At 38.3% G+C, this 24,436-nt stretch overlaps 1 protein-coding gene across 1 annotated transcript; it reads left to right on the forward strand.

The window, feature by feature from the left end:
* Positions 1 to 381: 381 nt before the first annotated feature.
* On the forward strand, positions 382 to 24,375 carry LOC144344455 (putative G protein-coupled receptor 156). The gene is made up of 8 exons (XM_078006377.2): positions 382 to 682; positions 18,787 to 18,971; positions 19,354 to 19,489; positions 19,775 to 19,882; positions 20,419 to 20,544; positions 20,833 to 21,180; positions 22,106 to 22,261; positions 22,490 to 24,375. The coding sequence occupies exons 2-8, from the start codon at positions 18,796 to 18,798 to the stop codon at positions 23,312 to 23,314; spliced, it is 1,875 nt and encodes a 624-aa protein (XP_077862503.2). The 5' UTR covers positions 382 to 682; positions 18,787 to 18,795; the 3' UTR covers positions 23,315 to 24,375.
* The last annotated feature ends 61 nt before the right edge of the window (positions 24,376 to 24,436 follow it).

Consider the following 24,436-nt stretch of genomic DNA (forward strand, 5'->3'; position numbering starts at 1 on the left):
GTTACGTCATCGGTCTGTGGCATGCGCTTAGCTTTGTTACGTATGATTTTATGCCGATATAAACACGTCGTATTTCAGAAACAGGACATTGTTCTTAGTGGGTCAATTTCACGGTCCGGGCAATAAAATTGGTGATGCACGCATATGTGGACGTTATCAAGGCGTCGCATCCCACCGAGTTACAGCGACGCTTCTCGCAAACGTTACGGCCTGTAAGAACAAATGAAGCGGAAGTCAAATGACAGTCTTTCAGAATCACTGTTATTGCTGACTATAGAAACCTGCTCACCTGTGAGTAGCATGTACAGTGCTTGTCACGTGTGTGAGTGTGTGTCAAAGGTCACCTAGCATTCAATGTTATAAGTTATGCGGTGCCATTGATGCGTGGATTATATACCCCATCACATTTTACCAGCGCCGAGTTGGTACGTTGTGGCTCCGCCGCCGAATTTAATTGTTGATCGAACTTTGTGTTGACACCGTTGTCATCTACCCGCCGTTTCACCTTGTATAGTCGAGTAATCATACTGTGAGACATATTTACCAGAAACTACATCGATCCATTATAACGTGATCCGTATACCAGGTAGCTTGTTTTTGAAGGATATTGCGATATTTCCAGCTAGGACCCGCGGTAGATGTGCCAGAGTGTTTAAAAATATAGATACACGGTGTAATACAGGTACGTACATATCCCAGTAGCGCGTACGTGCACGTGCACACCATTCCAAAAAAGTTTGCCACGCGACAACTATACGTTATACTGTCACAAACGTACACGAGCAATCACAATGTATATTTGAATATAGTTTATCCCCGCTTACTGCGACCATGGATGTACTAAGTACATCCATGCTGCGACATATCGTAGCAATGCGCTTATCTCGAGAACACAGTAGCCGCGTCAAAATGGTCAAGCCCGTTTTAAGGTTGTTTTATTGACTGTACTATTTACACAGTGTTGGTCCGTACCGGAGTCGCGTACACGAGAACAGACACCGTTAAGTAACATGTTAACACACTCGGGTCAATCATACACATACTACCGCATAGTTTAGTCCAAACTCATGTTACACGTTTTTTACCGAGTTGGTCTTATTTTTATATCGTCAGTAGAAGACCTGGTGATGTTATTACGAATCAAAAATGTTCTAATTTTCATACTCTTAATAAAGTGGTGTCGAGAGGGGGTATTTCTGTGCTGATGTTTCGGGGCAACTTTGGACCGTGGAAACCGCATTGTTGTCAATCGTATCTTGCAGTTACATCGCGGTGTTTGACGGACATAGAGTATGTTAAACGAAAACATCCGTCCGTCAATCGCTCGTAAAATATTGCACGATAAAAATACCCCCACACCTTTAGGGTGGTACCGATAATTTCAGGACAAGGTCAATGGGACTGTTGTTTTAAGCAGTGTATTAATACTCAATTCGATATAACGGAGCTGTCATGGACGACTAGGAGTAATCTCGCTGAATTCTTATTTTCTTTTTCTTAAAACTTGATGAAGTAGTTCCACGTTAACGGTGTCCTCACCAATGCATGTCCTCGCCACGGGCAACCCGTGGTATTCCGCACGAATCAATAAGACAGCGTGGCGTGAAATTGGAGACCATAAAACTCGAATATCCCCCAACAAGCAACATTAAATTCGCTTTATTGCTATAAACAACTTCTTTTGTTAATTCAGTGAAGACGTCTTCTGTGTTCACGAGGCGTCGTTAAAATGAACAAAAGCACGAAAGGAAGAGCATAGCTGCGCCTTGGTTACCCCGTCATGTATATTCTGATGTCGATTCTAGCCCGTTATTGCGTTCCAGGTTTTAATTAATATAAACACAGCATGCCTGATGTATACACACGGACACAGACTGTATGGACGGTTTCCCGTATAACACACCATAGACAACGCCGTTTCCTCAAACGAGAAATTATGGTTTGGGTGAACAATCCAACCAACACACAGATTGCGATATGATTCAGAATCAACCTGATTTAGAAAGGAATATTGGCAATAATAATAATAATAATAAACACGGTAGCAACAACAAAAACGAAACAGAAAAAGATGTTTTATTTTACATTAATAAAAACTAACTTGTCAGAGGCTGTAAAAAGCAACAATTGTTCGTTCACGACCCATTGTGTCCAAGATCAGAGTCAAACTCACGGTCATTCACATGAAATTATATTATAAACATTGTCTGTGTTGGTGAAACAGATACAATTCAAAGTTAAGTGCGACTGTCGTTCGTTTCGTTGTTGCCATGTTAATGTCGACGGGGCCACCATCGGAGGAAACTATATTTTTCTTTGTTTCGTCAAACCCAGAAAAATCCAACACACAATATCAGAAAACCCACTACAATACCAGCTAACAGGAAACTAGTAAACTTAGAACCCATTTAAAACCAGCCTAACGATGTCGTAAACTTAAAAAAATGAGGTGAAATCATGATGTCATTTTCAATGTCCGCTAAAAGAAAGTTACATTAATTTTGGGTGGATGCCAAGTCGTGAAGGAACGGTAAATTCACGGCACATTCTCTCGTTATCGCGTTAATAGATGGTCGCAATGTCCCGTTGTCGTAAATCCAAACGCAATTTCTTCCAAAAGTAGTAAAACTGCTCAGTAATAATAAAATATAGAGAAGTTAATCATCTGTTGGGTACTCATATATGGCAGTAAATCGTCGATCTAATAAAAGTCGCTTTCCATTCTTATTATGAAGTTATTAAAAATTAAAATATTCGTAATATTTCAGGAGTTTTGCTTTTGAAAATAATGTTTAATTTATTAGATTTTAGTACGTTTCATTGATTTTTTTCTGATTTGAAAAAAAAAAAGGAGTTTGTGAGACACCATTACCACACAGTCTTTGCATGGATATATGATAAATACTAATATACCCCCGTCGCCACAGGTTTCGTATGCAATTTTGTGGATAAATTGCCTGTATACCAACAGAGCTGTAGCTAACATGTTTTAGATCTTTGTAGTGACCTGTGAAACTGCGAGGATTATTAGAAAAACAAAAATCTTCAAAAAATTAGGAGGAGAAGCTGCTGTCCTAGTAGCCCGGGTTTCGGCTCTGGTCAGACAGATCCTCCGGAAACACTTTCCAAATGGACAGTAGCATCTGGCTACATTGTGTTTATCCACTGTTTCGTCTCAGTCGGAACTGATGCGCAATGTTTTTACGATGACTGTGGGACATATAAATACCACTCGCCAAACTCAAATCCCACATTATATGTCACAGGGACGAGTAATGGCATTGGAACGCGCTGAGTTTTGTCTTGAATGTCCATTTTCAATTGTATATATATATATGCATATATACATACGTGGACAGAGAAATTAAGACACGGCTACATGAGTAAAGTTCACTCTACAGTACATATATATATATACTAGTATATATAAAGACGATTCCAAAGATCTGTTTATCTGATGCTACCAATGTAAACTGTTTTGATTAAAGAGTATCTTCTACACAATGCACAGTAAGTGGCGAGGACATCACACTTAAAAGTGCATACGTTGTACAATGCACACGAATAATAGCACCAGAAGCAGACGCCACGACCTTTGATCGAAGAAGAAAATTACGTTCATTCAGACAATGCATCCGAACCTTTCACGTTTGGCCGCTTTCTTGGTCGAATTAACTCATTGTCTGAACGTAAAAATGTGTATGTTTGGCCAACCTGTTAATTTAATTCTAGTTGCAAGTACGGCACAATGTGATATATGGATGGGCGAGGTAAATCCATGCCTATGGAAACCCCTTACTTTTAATTCCTAAATTCGAAAGTGGAGCGAGAACACTTGCATCTAGATTGCTTGCGGGGAAAACCACGACAGCTATTGTAACAGCCCCCAGATAAAATATGTGATTTATAATGCCCGGTGTACCACGGGTGACTCCACACTGAAGGCATCTGCTACTTTCAGCGACAGTGCAGTTTAATTGGACATCATTACTTTAAGGCTTGGTGGTTTGATTAACTTAATCGCGTGTGCATCTACCAGAATAATCGATCAACACTTTAATTCTGCTCTAGAAGCAAGGCATAATTGTTCATTTGTTTACGTACTCCGTTGTCACTGTGCATCGACACTTACGACCATACGGCAGAATTACTGACGGAGAATATAATGGTATGAGTCGTTCACAGGGTGTCGCTTAATATTCAGGCAATGGGTCTATAATGATGCCACCACATTTTGGTTCATATAATCTCGGAGTTTAATCAAGATGAGTGTGTTTGTAATATTAGTATAATTTGAAATCTGTATAAGTATTGCTAAAGCCTCCCGGGTATGTACGCATGCGCAGGCAGGTGAAACTAAAATACATCAATCGGGGCATACAGATAAGATGCAGCGCGCGTTTCAATTTCATTGGAAGACATAATATAAAGGATCACATGGCTCTCCTTATCAAACAGAACGCGGCGCGACGTCTGTGTCGCTTTAATTTATTTCTATTTTAAAAATGGGGCATCGAATCTGTATCGAACGACGTGAGTTTCTCACTCTCTCTTTTAAAACATTCTGGTTCATTTCGATCTTCGACAGCTACAGTTTGATGACCTCATGTTAATAGAGCACCGAGTGCATGGCACGGTATCCATTCAATCAATGTCGAGGACTAACGCAATCGGTAGTCGCGTAATATCTATTTCAATAAATCATTTCGTCAAATGTGTGATGATAAAATGGCCTTTCACCCAATTTATCAACATGTATCGATTATTAAGTCTTGTATTGGTGATTCAAATCGTTAATAGCAATTAGTTTAACGACCCAAGACTTGTGAAGGGTGTGAAATGTACTCCAGAATGGCCATACAAATGATGACCCCGCGTGTAACCCTCCTTGGGGGGTCACATGATGTCTGGCTTGAACAACCACCGAACACCACGTAAATCGCCGGTAAAAGCACCAGACAAATAAGCTAGAATGTGTGAACGTTCACACATGTTTGTTACGTCGCAAACCAAGACGTCTCTTAATACATGTATATTAAATTCAGCTGCCTGGGCCATCGTAACAATCTGCTACAGTCTTGGCGACGAATACAGTAAGCTTTAACCATTTGATGACAATTTATTTTGTCTTTTTCATCTATTTTGAAACATGTTTTGCATTTGCCATTTTTACAAGCTTTGGTTTTAAAGTTAATTATCATTGAAATATCAAAAAGAACAATGGAAGAATGACCAATTATACAATCACACGTTTACATATTGATTTATTGGATACGATAAGCTGGTATAATTACATCTTGACTTGCTTGAAAAAAATAGGACAAAGGGCAAAAGGCTAACCCATATAACAGTGAATATTGACTTGCCAATGATACAGTCAAAACCAGTAAAGAGTACACTGTTTTTTAAACATATTTATAATAATTTTAATCAGCTTTCATTCAAATTCAGATATTCAACAGTGATTGGCTAAACACCATATTGTCTAGCAACCGCGACTGTCCACTTTTCCGAAAGGGGGGGGGGGTGTTGATTGGTTAAACTAGCTTAAAGGGCGGCAGTCGTCGTGCCGATTCCTGTTCGATATGGAACTTGTAGCGACGTATACAACGCGTGTAAAATACATTGTTTATTAACATGAAATTCGAACACGCGCTGCGCGACGACCACCACGCTTTAATTATTAGTGTTAATTCGAACTTGCGAGAATGTCGCCATATCGTTTCTGGATTTGCCAATTATGTTTGGACAAAATAAAAAATAAAAATCCTAGGTTTATGCCGTTTAGTGTAACTACCTGCTTATTAAAAAATAAGAACTTAGTATTCATTTGCTAGTCGATCGGACTATAAACTTATGCGCACGCGCTTTTAATTACCGGAACGTACACCTTTCCGCGCACCAATACGTACACCGATAACGCACCCTCTAGTGACGAAGCGCTTCTAGTATGACTTAAATGGGTGACACGAATGCCGTTTGAATCCTCGTTGTCGTCCATCGATGAAGATTATGTTTTTGAGAAATTTCATATATTCTAGGCGATAACAGAATGCACAAGCAAACACGGTTGTCTATTTGAACGACATTGCCTTCACCCATATAAGTCATTTTGACGTCACATGATCGTTAGATCATTAGAGGGCGCGATTTATAGGAGTGGTGTAGCAATGGATATGCGTGGTTATTACCCTCAATTGTGCGCGACAATAAACCGTCATCAGATGTGTATTTAGCGCATTTACCAAATTTCAATGGAAGCTGAATCTATCAACTAATCAACGAGAGCATTGCGTAAAAGTCATGTGCACGCTGAGCCAATCACATGAATGGCTTCGGATCACGTATTAGCCAATCACCTGGATAGCTTCGGATCACGTACTAGCCAATCACATGGATGGCTTCGGATCACGTACTGGCCAATTGCATATTTGAAAATCAGTTCGTTTAACTCCGTTTGTAGTGCGCGAAGAACTAATCATGAAACTACAAACCATGGTTCCATGGTTGCATGTATGCAGTGCGTCCAGCGGTTTTGCGAATAGACGTGCCTCGTATTCATTATAGTAGATAAAATAATATAAATACTTTTGTCCCAAGGCTGTATTGACATAAACCTTCCTAAAAAAGAACATATCAACACCCCTCCCCAATAGAACAAGTTAGTCAAAATACAATTTAAAATGTGGCATCCACGACATAACCCTGAAACGCTAAATGTTTTGGGTATTAGAGCGTTTGGAAGAATTAACTGTAGTGCAATCATCAACATGTGTATTCGACGACACTGTGTAACATAGTACCAGTCGAGCGTGCATGAAACCGTACCAGAGCTGGTAAAATACAGAAACCGACCTTGCTGACACGTTTCGGAATATGCACTGCGCACAATAGTGGTGACAAGTGTACCATATAATTCGACATCAACTTATACTAGATTGAACCTACTAGTAGATAGCATTCAGTAATTTTAACGCACACACACGCACGCACATATATAGTTAGAAATAGTTAGAACTACACAAATACATATAATCTAGTATTACTATTTGTATTGTTTACATTAAAGGACGGTAGTCGTCGTGCCACGCATGCGCGAGATATATGGGTCTCATATAAACAAAGATGGCGACTTTGACCGTTGCGCAGATCAACGAGTACAAACTGAGACGTTACGAAACTCCAATTAGGTATTTTAGGTGGTTGGAAGGTATCGAAGGAGTCATCGATGGTAATTAGTGCATGTCGCGCCCAGGTTGTATGTGTTTATCAACACAAATGTCGCACATGCGCAGCTCGCCGACTACCGCGCTTTAAAAATATATAGTTAGAAATATCTACTAAAATTTGTATTTACCGATGTGTTTACCAAGTTCACAAATACCCTAGACTATACACCAGTAGACCATCGATAAATATGGCCGCCAAAATCTCGCTCAGAGCGAGTGAGCCACCAGACTTGTTTTTTTTACCCCTCAAACAGTGCTTGATCCTTTTTCGTCATTACGCCCTCTGTTCCACTGGTTCATATAACCACGGTGTTAGTGCACGAGATTAGGGAAAAGAATGGAACAGTATTTGTATGCGCGTGTGGGAGACTCTCTCGTGACTCTCGCGCTCGTTCCCGTGCTCATTTACCTTTACGGTTATCCAAAATGACAGCCGATTTGAAATAATGACGTTAAGAGCATACCACATGTATAAATAAATACAATATTGAAACAACTTAGGGTGCCCCATTCACGAGTTGCGTAATTGTTAAGAAAGGTTATCTGTCCCCACAGAATAAAAAGTTATAAAAAATCGTATAAGAGTCGCCGCTGAATTTGTTGTGCATCATTTCATTGTACAAAAACAAGTCTCGATCAGAATTTTGGAGAAATAATAGAAAAAACTCGACTTATTGTACTTATTGTGTAAGTTTTCACTTTTTCAAGTTTATATCAAATCAACATAATACCTAGAAGGTATTAGAAAACGAAGTGTGAAGAGCACCGCCACATCGTGTGCTTCATTTGTTCATTTTACTTATAAATAACAAAACGTTGACCGATCTGTTTTCAACTCAGACGTGTCGGCATGTGTGTACGTGAATTATTCGTGAAATTAAAATAAATCAAAATAATGACAAGCCACGGACACAGTTCAGCAATATATAAAAACTGTTAATCTGTATCCAGGTAACCGAGTTATATATAAAAGCGGTCCCGGGAAATTATTATCACGGTCAAAAATGTGACAAGACCAAACCACGTGACCACATACGGCAGGTGTCTTGCTTCAAAACATTGATTACCACAGTCTTCGAGAGCATAACACTTTGTCTACTTATACATTCCGTACATTTCACTGGTAATAAATTTAAAATATGAAATAAAAAAATCATTGGTAATTATTTGATATCGCAATAGTTGTATTCGATCTGTAATCGAGTCTGAAGTCAGCGGTTGCTGTACTATGCGGCGAATTTACGGGCACTATTGTGACGAGGAACTCGTGCCAGGTTGTCTGACATCAATGTCTTACTCAACATACCCCATCCACCGTGACTAGATGGGGTATTTGAAAAGGGGTCATTTCCGTCTATCCAATTTACAATATATATATTCAGTTTTTGTTTCGAAGTCCACCGAAAACGTTTGTTGTCTTTATTTTAGACGGCTTATACACATCTACCGTTTTCGGAGTTTAAAATATACGCATAAAGGTGGCTGATAATTGTATCGCTCCGATGGGATACGACTTCAAGAAACCACCGCACACCAGCTGATATCATCACTACTAAGTCTATGTTAGAAATAAGTTACCAAGCAGAATGGGGAAACACAAAAAAGAAATTCTACGCATTAACACTGAAACGAGTTTCTTTCTTAGTTCACACATTCTTTTTCAAATATCTCCAGTCACCCCTCTGTTCTGTGTAATTTGTGGAATTTCGCATTTTCCCCTTTATCGTTTTTTGTGTTTTTGAAATCACCAAAACATTAAAATTTCGGGTTCGTCTGCACTCAGTATTAGTTTTCATTGCCCCAGTCGTGTTGCTAAGTACCCACTTGAACGTATTTATGGTTTGACAAAACTTGCTCTCGAAGTCCCGAGGACTTGACCCGTTGGTCGTCTGACGTACAAAACATATCCAAAAAGCAAGTTTGTTACATGTTATCATTGTAGGGGACAAGTGCAACATATCTTCAATACATAAGGGATTTCGCTCAAGATGGTTTCTAAACTGTGGAGTACCATTATGGTTTGAATTTTCTCGTTGATTTATACAGCAGTGAGTTTCATTAACATTGTTCGTTGACAGAGTAAACTTGTCCTGCTTAGTGACCGTCGAGTGCACGTTAGTCACCACTATCAGCGTGTCTATCGTGACATATCACTGCCAAATCTATTTGGCACCGGTACGCCCATAAAATTAACTCCATAAAGTAGCTCGAGAGTTTATCAAAGTCGTTTACTCTATGGAGGCGCGAACACAGCGTAACGACCGTTGTTACCGACCAAAGAGCAGACTTTTCCCGATACAAAACGGTAGTTCTGTTACAACGGGCACGTTCTTAACCTCAACTTAAGGTAGGTAGGTAATTTGTAAATGAGACAATTTATTACTGTTTTGTGGTGCGTTCCACGGGTCCAAATTCCGCACCACTTCAACACTTACTCTGGGTCGATGACACAGCGCGCTTAATGTCCTACCACACGATCGACATGTTTTACAATACGATCACGTCGTTGAGTTTTCTGATCGCATTTTTGCGGCAAAATTTGTTCGGCTGTTTTAGCATGAGCATCGTATCTCCCGTGAGTCGACGCCACCACAGCACTGAGCTGTTGTTGGTGTTATTACTCTGGCCTGACGCTTAAATAACAAGGAACCACGGTATCCCCCTCCACTCACTCATTGTGCTGACGTTTTTTCACTCATAAACTTGACAGCACGGGTCAGTGTTATTTTACCGTCGCTTACATGCCATCAGTTTCTGTACATTTGATAGTGGAATCTATCAACACACATAGATATGATTATAACAATAACAGTAGGTGTATGTTCATCTCCCAAAGTTGAGTTTAATTGTTTGTTCAGTAGCTTCACACATAACCTTAACGATGACATTTGTACTTCGACCGGAGCTCTAGCTAACCAAGCCTTAGCTGAGATGCGAATCGACCTTATTCAACGTATGTAGGACAATTGGATCACCGACATTATTTGAGTATATAAGAATACACGCCACGCTATAGTGGTCAAACCGATAGGGTGTCCCGGTACAACTACGACAGTCGTGTACAATTATCGCAAACCCCACATAATACATAGTTGAACGTATTTTAATAATAATAATTTCCTGAATGTACAAATACTCATGGCAAAATATATATAACATTTTCCTAGTGCTAGTAAAGTTAATAAAAATAGCATTATGGATTTATTATTATTTCGTAGATACTTTTCATACACTAGCACATGCACAATACTGAGTTTATTATAACTAATATGTTGTTGCACAGCACATGGAAACGATCCGTGTTCCATAAAATAGTGAGTTACACAACCACACATACATTTTTAATTATTTATGCGTACCAAAAATCTAATGCGCATGCGCGTTTTCGTAGTGCAAATTTCATCATAGAATTAATATCTTGTATACAGCTACATCAGCAAGTTTTACAAAAACTCGTATTGCAGCGTGGATATTGAACATGTTACATGTCAATGTGGACGTTTAAAGAACGTGGTCACCAGTACGTACGCCTTAGTCGCCACGCAGCGCGTGATCGAAATTTGTGTAAATTAATAATGGATTTGACATAAATAATGAAGAGCTAAATATATTATTCGCCATTAGATTTTGGAGTATAATCTACAGTCAATAACCTCTAAACGCATTCAGGTTAAATATTTATCGTACACATGGAGATGAAAAATATTTTGACGTCATCGTCGTACACGAGAATGCGTGAATCACATTCAACAAAACCCACATACAAGGGTCACACTCAAACTCTTAGTATTTCAGTCACGAGGAAACAATTTCCGGCTATAATCATAATTGTGAGTGTGTTGACACTTTTAATTATGCAAACATACTCATTAAAATCCAAAACAAACAATATACAAAGTGCAAATCGGTAATTAGAGTACAGTAGATGACCAAATGACGTCGCCAATCGCCATATTTAGATGTACCTTGTCGATTAGCAGTTACCCTGGACAACATAACTGTACAGTTACAGATAATCGCGTCATGCTTGTAGGCCAGAAACAAAAATAGGTGTCCAATGAAAAAAAGAAGAAGAAAATGATGTTATTCATACAAAACATTAAACATATCGATCTACCCATGCATAACAAATGATACTGCTCCTCTAACAGGTACATTCTCGCCGACCAGACACATCTATGTGTTGGCCTCAGCATCAAGATAGGGTCATTATATTATTAATTTTGGCAAGTTACTGAAAGTAAGTTCACTGTGTATTTGATGTTGTTGTATTATCTGTGATTTCCGCTAACGTGACTGTAATTCGTTACGTTTCTAAAGTTCTTAGAGGCGTGAGTTGACAGAATGCTAGACATAACTCTCGATGATACATGGACGCGTTCTGTTCGTGCGTCTACATGTTAATTTCACTGTACCCCCTAGGCCGGCAACTTGGCAGACAGACAGACAGGTATTTGCGTTGTTATATGTTCAACTTGTCGTTTACAGGAGTAAGTCAATCCAAGGCATGCGACGAATATATATTGTACAGTGGCAGATTTATTTGTATTTTGTTTATTTTGAGTGGCTTGAAAGTGTAATGAGTTTAGTCCAAGGCAGGTCACGATGGCAATGATTCGTGTATTCGTTCAGGTATGCTGTATGTGAAGAGCGATATCGTATCCTCATGTGTAGCAGCGACATAATGGAACGGTGACACCCCTGGTCGGGGGGGGGGTGCAATAAAACTCTACGAGGCAACTGCCAGCTTATTGCACTAAACCACAGCGATGCAGTAAACCAAAGTGGTGCCTTAAACCACAGCGATGCACTAAATCCAAATTACACACTAAACCACAGCGATGCACTGAACTAAAATAATGCAGTAAACCACAAGAATGCACTAAACCACAATGATGCGCTAAACCACAGAGATGCACTAAATCACAGTGATGCACTAACTCACAGTGATGCACTAAATCCAAATTACACACTAAACCACAGTGATGCGCTAAACCACAGCGATGCACTAAACCACAATGATGCGCTAAACCAAAATGATGCACTAAACCACAGAGATGCACTAAATCACAATGATGCGCTAAACCAAAATGATGCACTAAACCACAGAGATGCACTAAACCACAGAGATGCGCTAAACCAAAGTGATGCACTAAACCACAGTGATGCGCTAAACCAAAATGATACATTAAACCACGGAGATGCACTAAATCACAGTGATGCACTAAATTCAAATTACGCACTAAACCACAATGATGCACTAAACCAAAATAATGCACTAAACCACAGAGATGCACTAAACCAAAGTGATGCACTAAATCCAAATTACGCACTAACCACAGTGATGCACTAAACCAAAATGATGCGCCAAACCAAAGTGATGCGCTAAACCACAGTGATGCGCTAAACCACAATGATGCGCTAAACCAAAATGATGCACTAAACCACAGAGATACACTAAACTAAAGTGATGTACTAAATCACAGTGATGCAGTAAATTCAAATTACGCACTAAACCACAGTGATGCGCTAAACCAAAATAATGCACTAAACCACAGAGATGCACTAAACCAAAGTGATGCACTAAATCCAAATTACGCACTAACCACAGTGACGCGCTAAACCAAAATGATGCGCCAAACCAAAGTGATGCGCTAAACCACAGTGATGCGCTAAACCACAATGGTGCGCTAAATCAAAATGATGCACTAAACCACAGAGATGCACTAAACCAAAGTGATGCACTAAATCCAAATTACGCACTAATCACATTGATGCGCTAAACCAAAATGATGCGCTAAACCACAATGATGCGCTAAACCACAGTGATACACTCAATCACAGCGACGCACTAAACCACAGTAAGAATTCTGACAATCTGTGAATAGTGGCATCTGTCAATACCCATATATAGTCACTCCAATTAAGCTATTACGATTGACTTGAGGCTTTTATTTATTCTACCGACTGGACATCAATAACGTTAAGTAATAGTCACGACTAACATAAAATCGATTAGCGCCTGACATAACACTAAATATACCTGTACGCTACTCGTCACAAATAATTACATCACACGCGAGCTTCGTCTCCACAGTGTATTTTGAACAAAACCCACACACTGAGATATAGGAATGATGCCTACGAGGAAACAATAATTCATGGGGTAAGGGGCTCTGATTAAATAATCCGATTTAACAATTGATGAAAATATACCACATCGTTAACATTCCTTCGGGCATCGGACATGTCCGACAAACGACCTCTGGACGCTCGCCATCATTGGACCCACCGAAACACTCAAATTCCATCACGTAGACCCTTACAGTTTCTTTTTCCAATCAAACTGTAATTAAAAATATCGCCCGTTTATACAAGATAGCAATTAATCATCAAATTATTACATGTATCATATTTTTTCCAAATTAAGGAAATGTTGTCGTCTGAGTACGTTTTAATTTCCTCTGTCCTTGATACTTGACGTCGAATTTGAACACTGCTGAAGAACTATTCACACAGTATATTCCTACGCCAATATATATATATATATATATAGAATTGATCATAAGCTGTGCAATGTTCTTAAATTCTAGCGTTAAATTTTGACCAAAACAACCTAAATTTTAAATTGCTTCCAGTTTTCGATCATTATTGCTAACATTCTTAACGAACACAAGTAGACTGTATACGGGACTAGTTTGTCACGGCGGATGACAATGATGTGTATATGGGTCAAACAATGACTCCCACATTTGGAAACTTTTAGTTTTATTTCTAATGCAAGACGGGGGAAGGCTACTTGAATTATCCTACGGCGATAGTGATACCGAGCTGCAAAATAGGTTCCATAGCTGTACTGTACGTTCACGATATTTGTCTTGCCTAACTGCGAAACAAAAATAGTTTTTGAACTCCATTGAACAATACCTTTGCCTTAGTGCAATAATCAATGTCGAGGTTACAGAACTGATCAGATAACAACGGGATTCTCCCATTGGCAGCGATTAATCGCCATCAACAATGTCATTGTCTAAGCACATCTCTAACAATGCTGTACCCGCCCAATGATCTATAAAATAAGTGTACATAATGGTGAACGTACGAAATAAACATGATTCCTTGTATACGCACGCGTATATATGACGAGAGGCGGCGATGAACAGACCCTTGCCCACGTGTATATATGTGTCTTTATGTAAACTACTGCATATTGTAAACCACAACGGCTGTAATCACATGGAAGTTGTAATTTACTGTGGTTGTATCCATATATACATTGTAAATCAGAACGGTTTTATTTATTTGCAGATAGTGAACCACTATGGTTGTATTCATATGCAGATAGTAAACCAACATGGTTGTATTCATATGGAGATTGTAAACCAACATGGTTGTATTCATATGCAGATAGTAAACCAACATGGTTGTATTCATATGGAGATTGTAAACCAACATGGTTGTATTCATATGGAGATTGTAAACCACTAAGGTTATATTCATATGGAGATTGTAAATCAACATGGTTGCATTCATATGGAGATTGTAAACCCATATGGTTGTATTCATATACAGATTGTAAACCCACATGATTGCATTCATATGGTGATTGTAAACCCATATGGTTGTATTCATATAGAGATTATAAATCACTATGGTTGTATTCATATGGAGATTGTAAACCAACATGGTTGTATTCATATGGAGATTGTAAACCACTAAGGTTGTATTTATATGGAGATTGTAAACTAACATGGTTGTATTCATATGGAGATTGTAAACCCATATGGTTGTATTCATATACAGATTGTAAACCCATATGATTGCATTCATATGGTGATTGTAAACCCATATGCATGTATTCATATACAGACTGTGAACCCATATGGCTGTATTCATATAGAGATTATAAATCACTATGGTTGTATTCATATGGAGATTGTAAACCAACATGGTTGTATTCATATGGAGATTGTAAACCACTAAGGTTGTATTTATATGGAGATTGTAAACTAACATGGTTGTATTCATGTGGAGATTGTAAACCACTAAGGTTATATTCATATGGAGATTGTAAACCAACATGGTTGTATTCATATGGAGATTGTAAACCCATATGGTTGTATTCATATACAGATTGTAAACCCACATGATTGTATTCATATGGTGATTGTAAACCCATATGGTTGTATTCATATACAGACTGTGAACCCATATGGCTGTATTCATATAGAGATTATAAATCACTATGGTTGTATTCACATGGAGATTGTAAATCCATATGGTTGTATTCATATAGAGATTGTAAACCAGTATGGTTGTATTCATATGTAGATTGCAAACCCACATGGTTGTAGTCATATGGGGATTGTAAACCAATATGGTTGTATTCATATGGATATTGTAAATCACTATGGTTGTATTCATATGCAGATTGGAAACCCACATGGTTGTATTCATATGGCGATTGTAAACCAATATTGTTGTATCCATATGCAGATTGTGAATCACTAAGGTTGTATTCATATGGAGAGTGTAAACACATATGGCTGTATTCATATGCAGATTGTAAACCACTAAGGTTGTATTCATATGGAGATTGTAAACCCATATGGTTGTATTCATATGGGGATTGTAAACCCATATTGTTGTATTCATATGAAGATTGTAAACCAACATGGTTGTATTAATATGGAGATTGTAAACCAACATGGTTGTATTAATATGGAGATTGTAAACCACTAAGCTTGTATTCATATGGAGATTGTAAACCACATGGTTGTATTCATATAGAGATTGTAAACCAACATGGTTGTATTCATATGCAGATTGCAAACCCATATGGTTGTATTCATATGGGTATTGTAAATCACTATAGTTGTATTCATATGCAGATTGTAAACCCACAAGGTTGTATTCATATGGAGATTGTAAACCCACATGGTTGTATTCATATGGAGATTGTAAACCAATATGGTTGTATTCATATGCAGATTGTAAACCACTAAAGTTGTATTCATATGGAGACTGTAAACCCATATGGTTGTATTCATATATAGATTGTAAACTACTAAGATTGTATTCATATGGAGGTTGTAAACCCATATGACTATATTCATATGGAGATTTTGAATCATTATGATTGTATTCATATGGAGATTGTAAACCAAGATGGTTGTATTCATATGGAGATTATAAATCACTAAGATTGTATTCATATGGAGAGTGTAAACCACTAAGGTTGTATTCATATGCAGATTGTAAACCGCTATGGTTGTATTCATATGGATATTGTAAACCCATATGGCTGCATTCATATGCAGATTGTAAACTAGTAAGGTTGTATTCATATGGAGATTGTAAACCAATATGGTTGTATTCATATGGAGATTGTAAACCAAAATGGTTGTATTCATATGGAGATTGTAAACCAATATGGTTGTATTCATATGGAGATTGTAAACCAATATGGTTGTATTCATATGGAGATTGTAAACCACTAAGGTTGTATTCATATGCAGATTGTAAACCAACATGGTTGTATTCATATGTAGATTGTAACCCACTATGGTTGTATTCATATGGGGATTGTAAACCCATATGGATGTATTCATATGGAGATTGTAAACCACTAAGGTTGTATTCATATGCAGATTGTAAACCACTATGGTTGTATTCATATGGATATTGTAAACTCATATGGCTGTATTCATATGCAGATTGTAAACTAGTAAGGTTGTATTCATATGGAGATTGTAAACCAATAGGGTTGTATTCATATGGAGATTGTAAACCAATGTGGTTGTATTCATATGGAGATTGTAAACCACTAAGGTTGTATTCATATGCAGATTGTAAACCAACATGGTTGTATTCATATGTAGATTGTAACCCACTATGGTTGTATTCATATGGATATTGTAAACCCATATGGCTGTATTCATATGCAGATTGTAAACCACTAAGGTTGTATTCATATGGAGATTATAAATCACTATGGTTGTATTCAAATTATTATATATTGGATTATCAAGGCATATTGAACGTATTCAAATTATGTATTCACTGTCATGGGGGAGCATATTGAACATTAATGACGTAATCAAACAACATATCACGCACACTTGATACCAGCAATTCGCTTAGTAAATACTTTTTTCGTCGGGTTGACGTGGATTAAGCTGATATTTGTACGTGTGTAGTGTGCTCGACCGAATTTAACCTATTATACAACCCTGCACATGAAATCAATTATATCCCATGATTTCATAGCGCAACCCAAGTGATTAGATCTTTCCTTAAATCCAGTGCTTTGCAGGGAACTATTATCCATTGCGCAGGTATATACGTCACGTGACTCAAGTAACTTATATCTCGAGTGAGCTCTGAATGCGCGGAGCGATACCGCTAAACAAATTTTGTTGAATGTCCATTCGTACATCGCATCCGGCATCGTAGGTCGATAAGGCGCAAACTGATATAAACCACACAGCAGACCAGTAAACAAGCACACTAGCCGAGTATAAACCTTGTATTAAAGGGGTGATTGTAAACGACATTGTTCGGTGCTTGTGGCGTCGCCGAGATGTACATGCATGAGACTGATCGGGGACGGTAACATTGACTTTGGATAGGCATGTATGTCTGCGTATCGCAATACGCTACCGTACGTCAAACTGATCAAAACGAAAAACAATATTTGTGAAAATAAACAAGTGACATGGTGGCTGGCTCATTCGTGCAATCACATTTACAAATGTATGTATCACACAAGCACCACAGTGACGTCAAATGTGGTAGGGTGCAACTCAGTGCATAATATTATTTACGCTGATGTAGACAGGGAAAAAGGGTAACATGTAAATACTGGTTCTGATACTGTAATATTGACTGTATTACAGCAACAATATATTGTTCATACCACGTGATAACCTACGTCAGAGCATTCGTCATTACTACTGCCTTATTCAAGTTTGGAGAATGTCTCAAACACAATGCAAACTAAGCATCATTGAAGAGAATTAAAAGTCGATTTGAACAGTACAAACTCTCGAATAAATAGGTAGAATTGTCGTAATTGTTGCTACGCAACGACTTTTCAATCGCTGTTTTAATTCCCTAATACACACACTGACATTATCTTATAGATAAGTTATCTATACACCAATCACCATTAGTGGTGCAATAGGAGCAATTAAGGTTAACTTGTTCCGAATATTATATAATTAGACTCAATGTAGGTTAAAGGAAATCTTGATAGTCAGCCATGTTATGCGGATTGTGAGTTGCCAGGGGCGATTACCACTTGTAACCTAGCACAGTAAACTATTTTTTGTTTCAGTTTTTCTAACGAGATTCGAATACGCCAATTCCCTAACTCTATACTCTCTACTCTACAACAGCACCATACCCAAAATTCGTATCCGCTTCGGCTTTCACATTGTTTTTTTTCAGTTTTTCAATGGCTCATTTATACTAGTAATATTATTTTCTCGTGTAGTGAATATTTCCAAAAAGGTTCATTGTAATCATATAACCATCTATTCTATTTCGGTTTCAGGTCTGTGCCATGGATTTGAATAATACGGTTACAGTCAGTACTCCCTATGCTACTGGGAATTATTCAACTATGGAGGTCAGGGCCATTTCGCTTGGTTTGTTTATATTTGTATGTGTCTTATCGGTGCTCGGAGTTGCCATGGCAATAGGAATGATAGTGTTCAACATTCTACATAAAAATATCAAGTAAGGCAATTTCTATTGACTAATTCTACATTGTTAGCGACTGTATTGTATTAAGCCTGCCGCCTGCCTGGACACTGAGCACTTTTCTTGAAAATAGCGCCCTCTGTAGCCGAAACGCCTCTATTTCGTAAAAATAATGTTGATTCCGGCTGCCCTCCTTAGAGCTGCCCTACTTTTAATAACGACGTTACAAAAGTACATCGTTATTAGAGGGCGCGTATTTTCATTGTTATTTTGCCAATCACAATAACCATATTTCTCTTAATGGAGTCACACAATGCCCAAATGGTCAATGAGTCTTAGCTTTATACTTTTTTCATTTTATCGGGGGATTTTGATACATTTTGTACGTTATTTCTAGTTATGCATTCATTTTTTGCAGGTTCATTAAAATGTCAAGCCCCAATATAAATGCACTCATAGCCGTAGGAGGCGCCATACTCTACTTTTGCTGTATACTGTTTGGCATCGACTATGGCATTACCAATGACATGCACGTCGCCACAGTGTTTTGTCAGGTAAGTCTGCCAATGTAGAGTTCGGAATTAGTATGATCTTATGTATGGGTATGTGTAAATTTTCATGCTAACGTCACCAGAGTCTAGTAAGTACGCGACACTACTCAAGCTCAGCATGGTTTAGTCACGTGATTTATTTATTGACGTTTGTGAAACAATTTCAAATTCATCATTCATAATTTCAGAACAAGAAAACATCGATTTATTATCTCTCGAATCCCGCTAATCTTGTCAACAGACCTTTATTACACGAACACCGAATATGTATATTTGATTGTACTCTAGATGCGAACTTGGCTCCTAGTCATGGCATTCACCTTGGTATATGGCGCCATATTCAGTAAAACATGGCGAGTACACAGGATTTTCACACGTGCAACTATAGAAAGAACGGTAAGTTATAGCACTAATATCAATGGCATATAAAACGCCATCACGTACCTATCGTTTGTAGTGGATCCCTCGTGACGTTTACAAGGCGTGTACACTACATTGCTTTCACGAAAATCAAACGAGCTGCGTGACAACCGTGGCAATGCAGCACATCATCTTAAAACTTTTCTCTTTCCGTTATCTGAAAAACTGTACTATAAACTCAATATTTTTGTTTAGCCATGCGAATGTATTGTATACGCTAAGCACAAATGTACTATGGTTGGATAGCTTCCAGGGATTCTGTGGCATTTTGCACACTATTCTCGGTCGTGTCAGTCGGCGTTAATACCATTGCGAAATATGATACTTTTCATACCAGGACTTTATGTTCTGCTGAGCAACACCGTACAGTGTGTACATATGTATAAGTAAAACACTGACCGACGCAATAAGCGTATTAATTATATTTTTATAATAATTAAGTTTTATTATTATTATTATTATTTATTATATTATAAATTTCACCATTCTAATACTATTCGTTTATTCAACAGGTTATTCGTGACAACAAACTTATAGTGATGATCAGTATGATGCTGCTGGTTGACATCGTCATATTGGCGTTTTGGCAAGGATTCGATCCGCTCACTTGCAACAAGTATATAGTGGACAAAAAACCGGTGAGGACCATTGCGACAATTATATGTCATGTCCCCCTACCTCGGTCTTCTGACATTTGTGTATTGTCCCGGGAATGTCACGATGAACATGATCAAGAGGGCAATGTCAAAAATCACCATGGAATGCCCGTCAATTTAAAATGCCTGCCATAAATAATGTGTTATAATTGAAATAGAATATTTAATGTTGTCACCAGTCAGGTAATATAATATAGCTACATGTTAAACTAACCGGTGTAAATAAGTATTTTTTCTCATCAATTTTCAATTTGGTATTTGCAATTTCAGGGGCCGAGGAAATACGAAGACCCACCGCCAGCACCAGATGAACTGATTGCCATTCAGATATGCAGTTCTGACTACACCTATATTTGGTTGTGTTTGGTATTCGTCTACAAAGCTGTTCTTTTACTGGGTGGAACCTATCTCTCGTGGTCTACGAGACACGTGACTTTGCCACCTATGAACGACGCCACCAGTATCATCATCAGCGTATATACCTGCGTCATTCTGACTGCCATGGTGACCAGTCTGTCCGCGTTTTTGGTCACGTGGCCTAATTTATGGTACGCGTGTATTGTGGCTGTCATATTTATCTGCACGTCTGAAGTCTTACTGCTACAGAACGTACCAAAGGTAAGTTATATGATGTTATTACATATGTGGCACAAAGGGAATACTTTGGTTCAGTATAAAACAATGACCTACAACCGCAGCCCATATCCGTATTTACGTGCATTGCCATTGTGAAAGTTGAACACATGGCCCGTCATTGTAAACTACAAATTTGGGTCGAACTCCAGTCACTCAGTCACGCGTGAAATATCGTTTGTTTGTTTGCTATATGTTTATTTCAGAAATGTACACATTTAGTTGTAACAGTATACATAACCATAGTCCCTTTTCAGGGTCTATGACATAACAGAAGTTGTGCAACTCTTGGTCGTCAATTTCAACTAGTAATTATCGGGCAGTTAGTTACGATTACCAAGGCAACTGTGCGCCTCGGCTCCCATTGATTTTTGCAATTGGCACCGAGGTAAAATAGATGGCCTACTCGCCTCGCATATATAATAAGGGGTCCCTCAGCTCTTCACTGCGTCCTATCAATGGGAACGATACAAATTGTCGGTCAGTATAATGTTTCAGTGCAAAATGCAGAACACTTCACTCAGTATATCTTCGCGCCGACATATTGGTGGGGAGAATCTGGTCGTTAAGCATTGAGTACAATTTGACAGCATCGCCTAGTGTTGTCGTAACTCCTTTTTGGCTGTGTCGATCTTTTTTAGTTTAACGTTTTTAGAAATATCCGAAACTGAATTCGAAATTTATACTGTGAATATAAAGACGGTGTCGTTCCATAATTACGTTACAGCGGGGGAGTCGTCACCTGCGCGTGCATCAGACGACCATAGCGTGTCGTTGTTTACAAACAAGCGTCTACTCATCAGCCTTTGCGTTTTTAGTGTGCGTTATTATTGTGGCTTGGGACTCAATTTACGCGCATGCGCAATTGACGACACCTCCGCTTTAATAGACAAATTCAACTTTTCTTCAGATCTATGCCTGGAAAAAGATCCCTCCTGCCGATTTATCAAAATTTATTACGTCATCGTATCTAGCAACAACTCAGAATAATAGATCTGATCGCGCCGGAGAAGACCACCTGATATTGTCCGCTGAGAACACTCAGTTGAAAATCTCCCTGTCCGAGGTAAGATCCCAGCGCCATTAACGTTATCTGTAGATTCGGGTAGCTCAGAGGGCGCTATATTTAATATTTGTCGTCTGTTCTTCGGGAAGAAGTATTTATATAATTTGAATGTTACAATTGTTGTGAACATCCTGACGTTTACCTGTTTTAACACTTTTTTTGTGATTATAACTATTTGTTGTATCTGACTAATTCATTTAAATTGCGTTTATTTTTCATTTCGACCAGAACGAAGAAACACTACAGGCTTTACAACAGCATGTTAAAACAGCGGAAGATAATCTTCTGAAAATTGAGATTGATAGCGGATGTGACGACATGTCGACGTCAAGTGCGCAGGAAGAAAACAGAAGTGTGGACAAAAACACCAGTATCGACGAGACACAGGCTATTAATTTAAAAAGGAAAGAAACTTTGGAACGTAAATCACGTGATAGGAGGAGTGTATCTTCAGCCAATAGCTGGAAACAGTTCAAACGTGTGCGCAATTCAATCGCTGAGGATTTGAAAAAAGCAGATTTTCTCTCATCGACATTACGAGATTCAATCTCGCGAGATTTGAACAGACTACGGAGGATGCCAGTGTCTGTTTATAATTACGATGACATTGAACATCATTTGGCGGAATCACTGAGAGGCTGTTATCATTTATCCGAAGCAGACGCAGCGTCTTTGGTCAGTATGCCAAGTACGTACGCAAATAGATTTAATTATCGCGAGCGGGGCGACGATGACCAAAGTGGTCAATTCGGTTCAGAACTCTGGTTATCGTGCGACGAACATTATCGCCACGATACAAGTTGCACTTGCAGTTGCAGTAGGAATTCTAGTTTTCGCTCGTATGCCAGTCGACAGTCGTTTCGTTCGACGGACAGCTCTGGGTCACGGTTCAGCAGACGATTCTCGAGGCGGCATTCATTACCAAGACAATATCGATTTCACGCTAGTCGCCATGACGATGAAGAGAAGATGGTAACGGCTGCGGCTGACCCGGAAATACTCAAAAGCTACATTGCATACAAACGACAAATTGGAACAGACACATACGTATAGTTCTCACTGTTTTTCTTGTACTTTGGAAACTCACCTATGTGTACGTGGATTATGCGGGTCACAATTGGAATAATTATATTTATAACACGTGATATTCCCGCATTTGTTAATAACCTTCACCAAGCGCTCGGTTGGTCCAATCATGGAACGTCGTTGAGAAGGGGAAAAAAAGCGCTATCGCACTTTTTATTGATCAAACTTTCGATAACGAAGTCTTGTATTTTTATGGTTTACACATTGCCACTACAAGTTCCTGCCAAGTTAACATGCTTAACACCTTTATCTGGAGAAGTTTCACTTTTAGACTTAATTTATTCCAACACTGTTACCGAACACAATATAACTCTATACCGGTTATCACGGAAAGATTCTACAATATTCAGGTTTGAGATTTTGACAGAGAAAACAACTGAAGGATTTATATCAACTTGCCTTTTTTCTGTAAAGAAAAACTTAGGTTTTAGCAACTGAATCGTGCTAATACATATGCATACACCAATTCAGTTTTTCATTAAGTCGAGCTCTTCGGAGACAACTCTGTTTAGTCATCCACAAACAAAAATAAGAAATCGCTCAATAAATATCAAGGCAATAGTTGCGTGACATTTCCATCGCTGATTACGTCTCAGCGCATCCATGCTAGAGGGCGCTACGTGGTTGCGCATAGTATCAAGGTAAATTATATTATGCGCTATGAACGAGGTAAAACTAAACACAACGTATTTTTTCTACCCACATATATTATCGTCACTCTGTATTTCAATCAATCGCTCTCTTCACTCAAATTGACGACACATAAAGTTATTTTTAGAAACTTTTTATATTTTAATATTTTAACTTATTTTAAAACCCACATCGATTGGGACAAATGCGGCACTTCATACCCACATACTGATTTTTCTGTTCCATTTTCAGTCCTGTTAATTTAACAAACAAATTGTACATACTTTTATTTCAACGTATTTGTTTTAAATTCAAAAACAATTTCCCCGTCCATAGTACGTAACCTAAATATGATATTTGTATATTAAAATATATTGTAAATAAATCTTATTGTAACACTTGTAGCGTAGTTTCTGAAATTGAATCTGGAAACATTGTTTATGTTTTGTGGTACTGACT

The sequence above is a fragment of the Saccoglossus kowalevskii genome, chromosome 5 (genome assembly GCF_978046115.1).
Source record: "Saccoglossus kowalevskii chromosome 5, keSacKowa6.1, whole genome shotgun sequence".
Taxonomy (NCBI): Eukaryota; Metazoa; Hemichordata; class Enteropneusta; family Harrimaniidae; genus Saccoglossus; species Saccoglossus kowalevskii.

Excerpts from the sequence above, each read along its gene's own strand:
- LOC144344455 (XM_078006377.2), top strand. The coding sequence starts at position 18,796 with ATGGATTTGAATAATACGGTTACAGTCAGTACTCCCTATGCTACTGGG. Across the intron at positions 19,883-20,418 it reads GTGCAACTATAGAAAGAACG|GTTATTCGTGACAACAAACT; the intron begins GTAAGTTATAGC and ends TTTATTCAACAG. Across the intron at positions 22,262-22,489 it reads TGAAAATCTCCCTGTCCGAG|AACGAAGAAACACTACAGGC; the intron begins GTAAGATCCCAG and ends CATTTCGACCAG.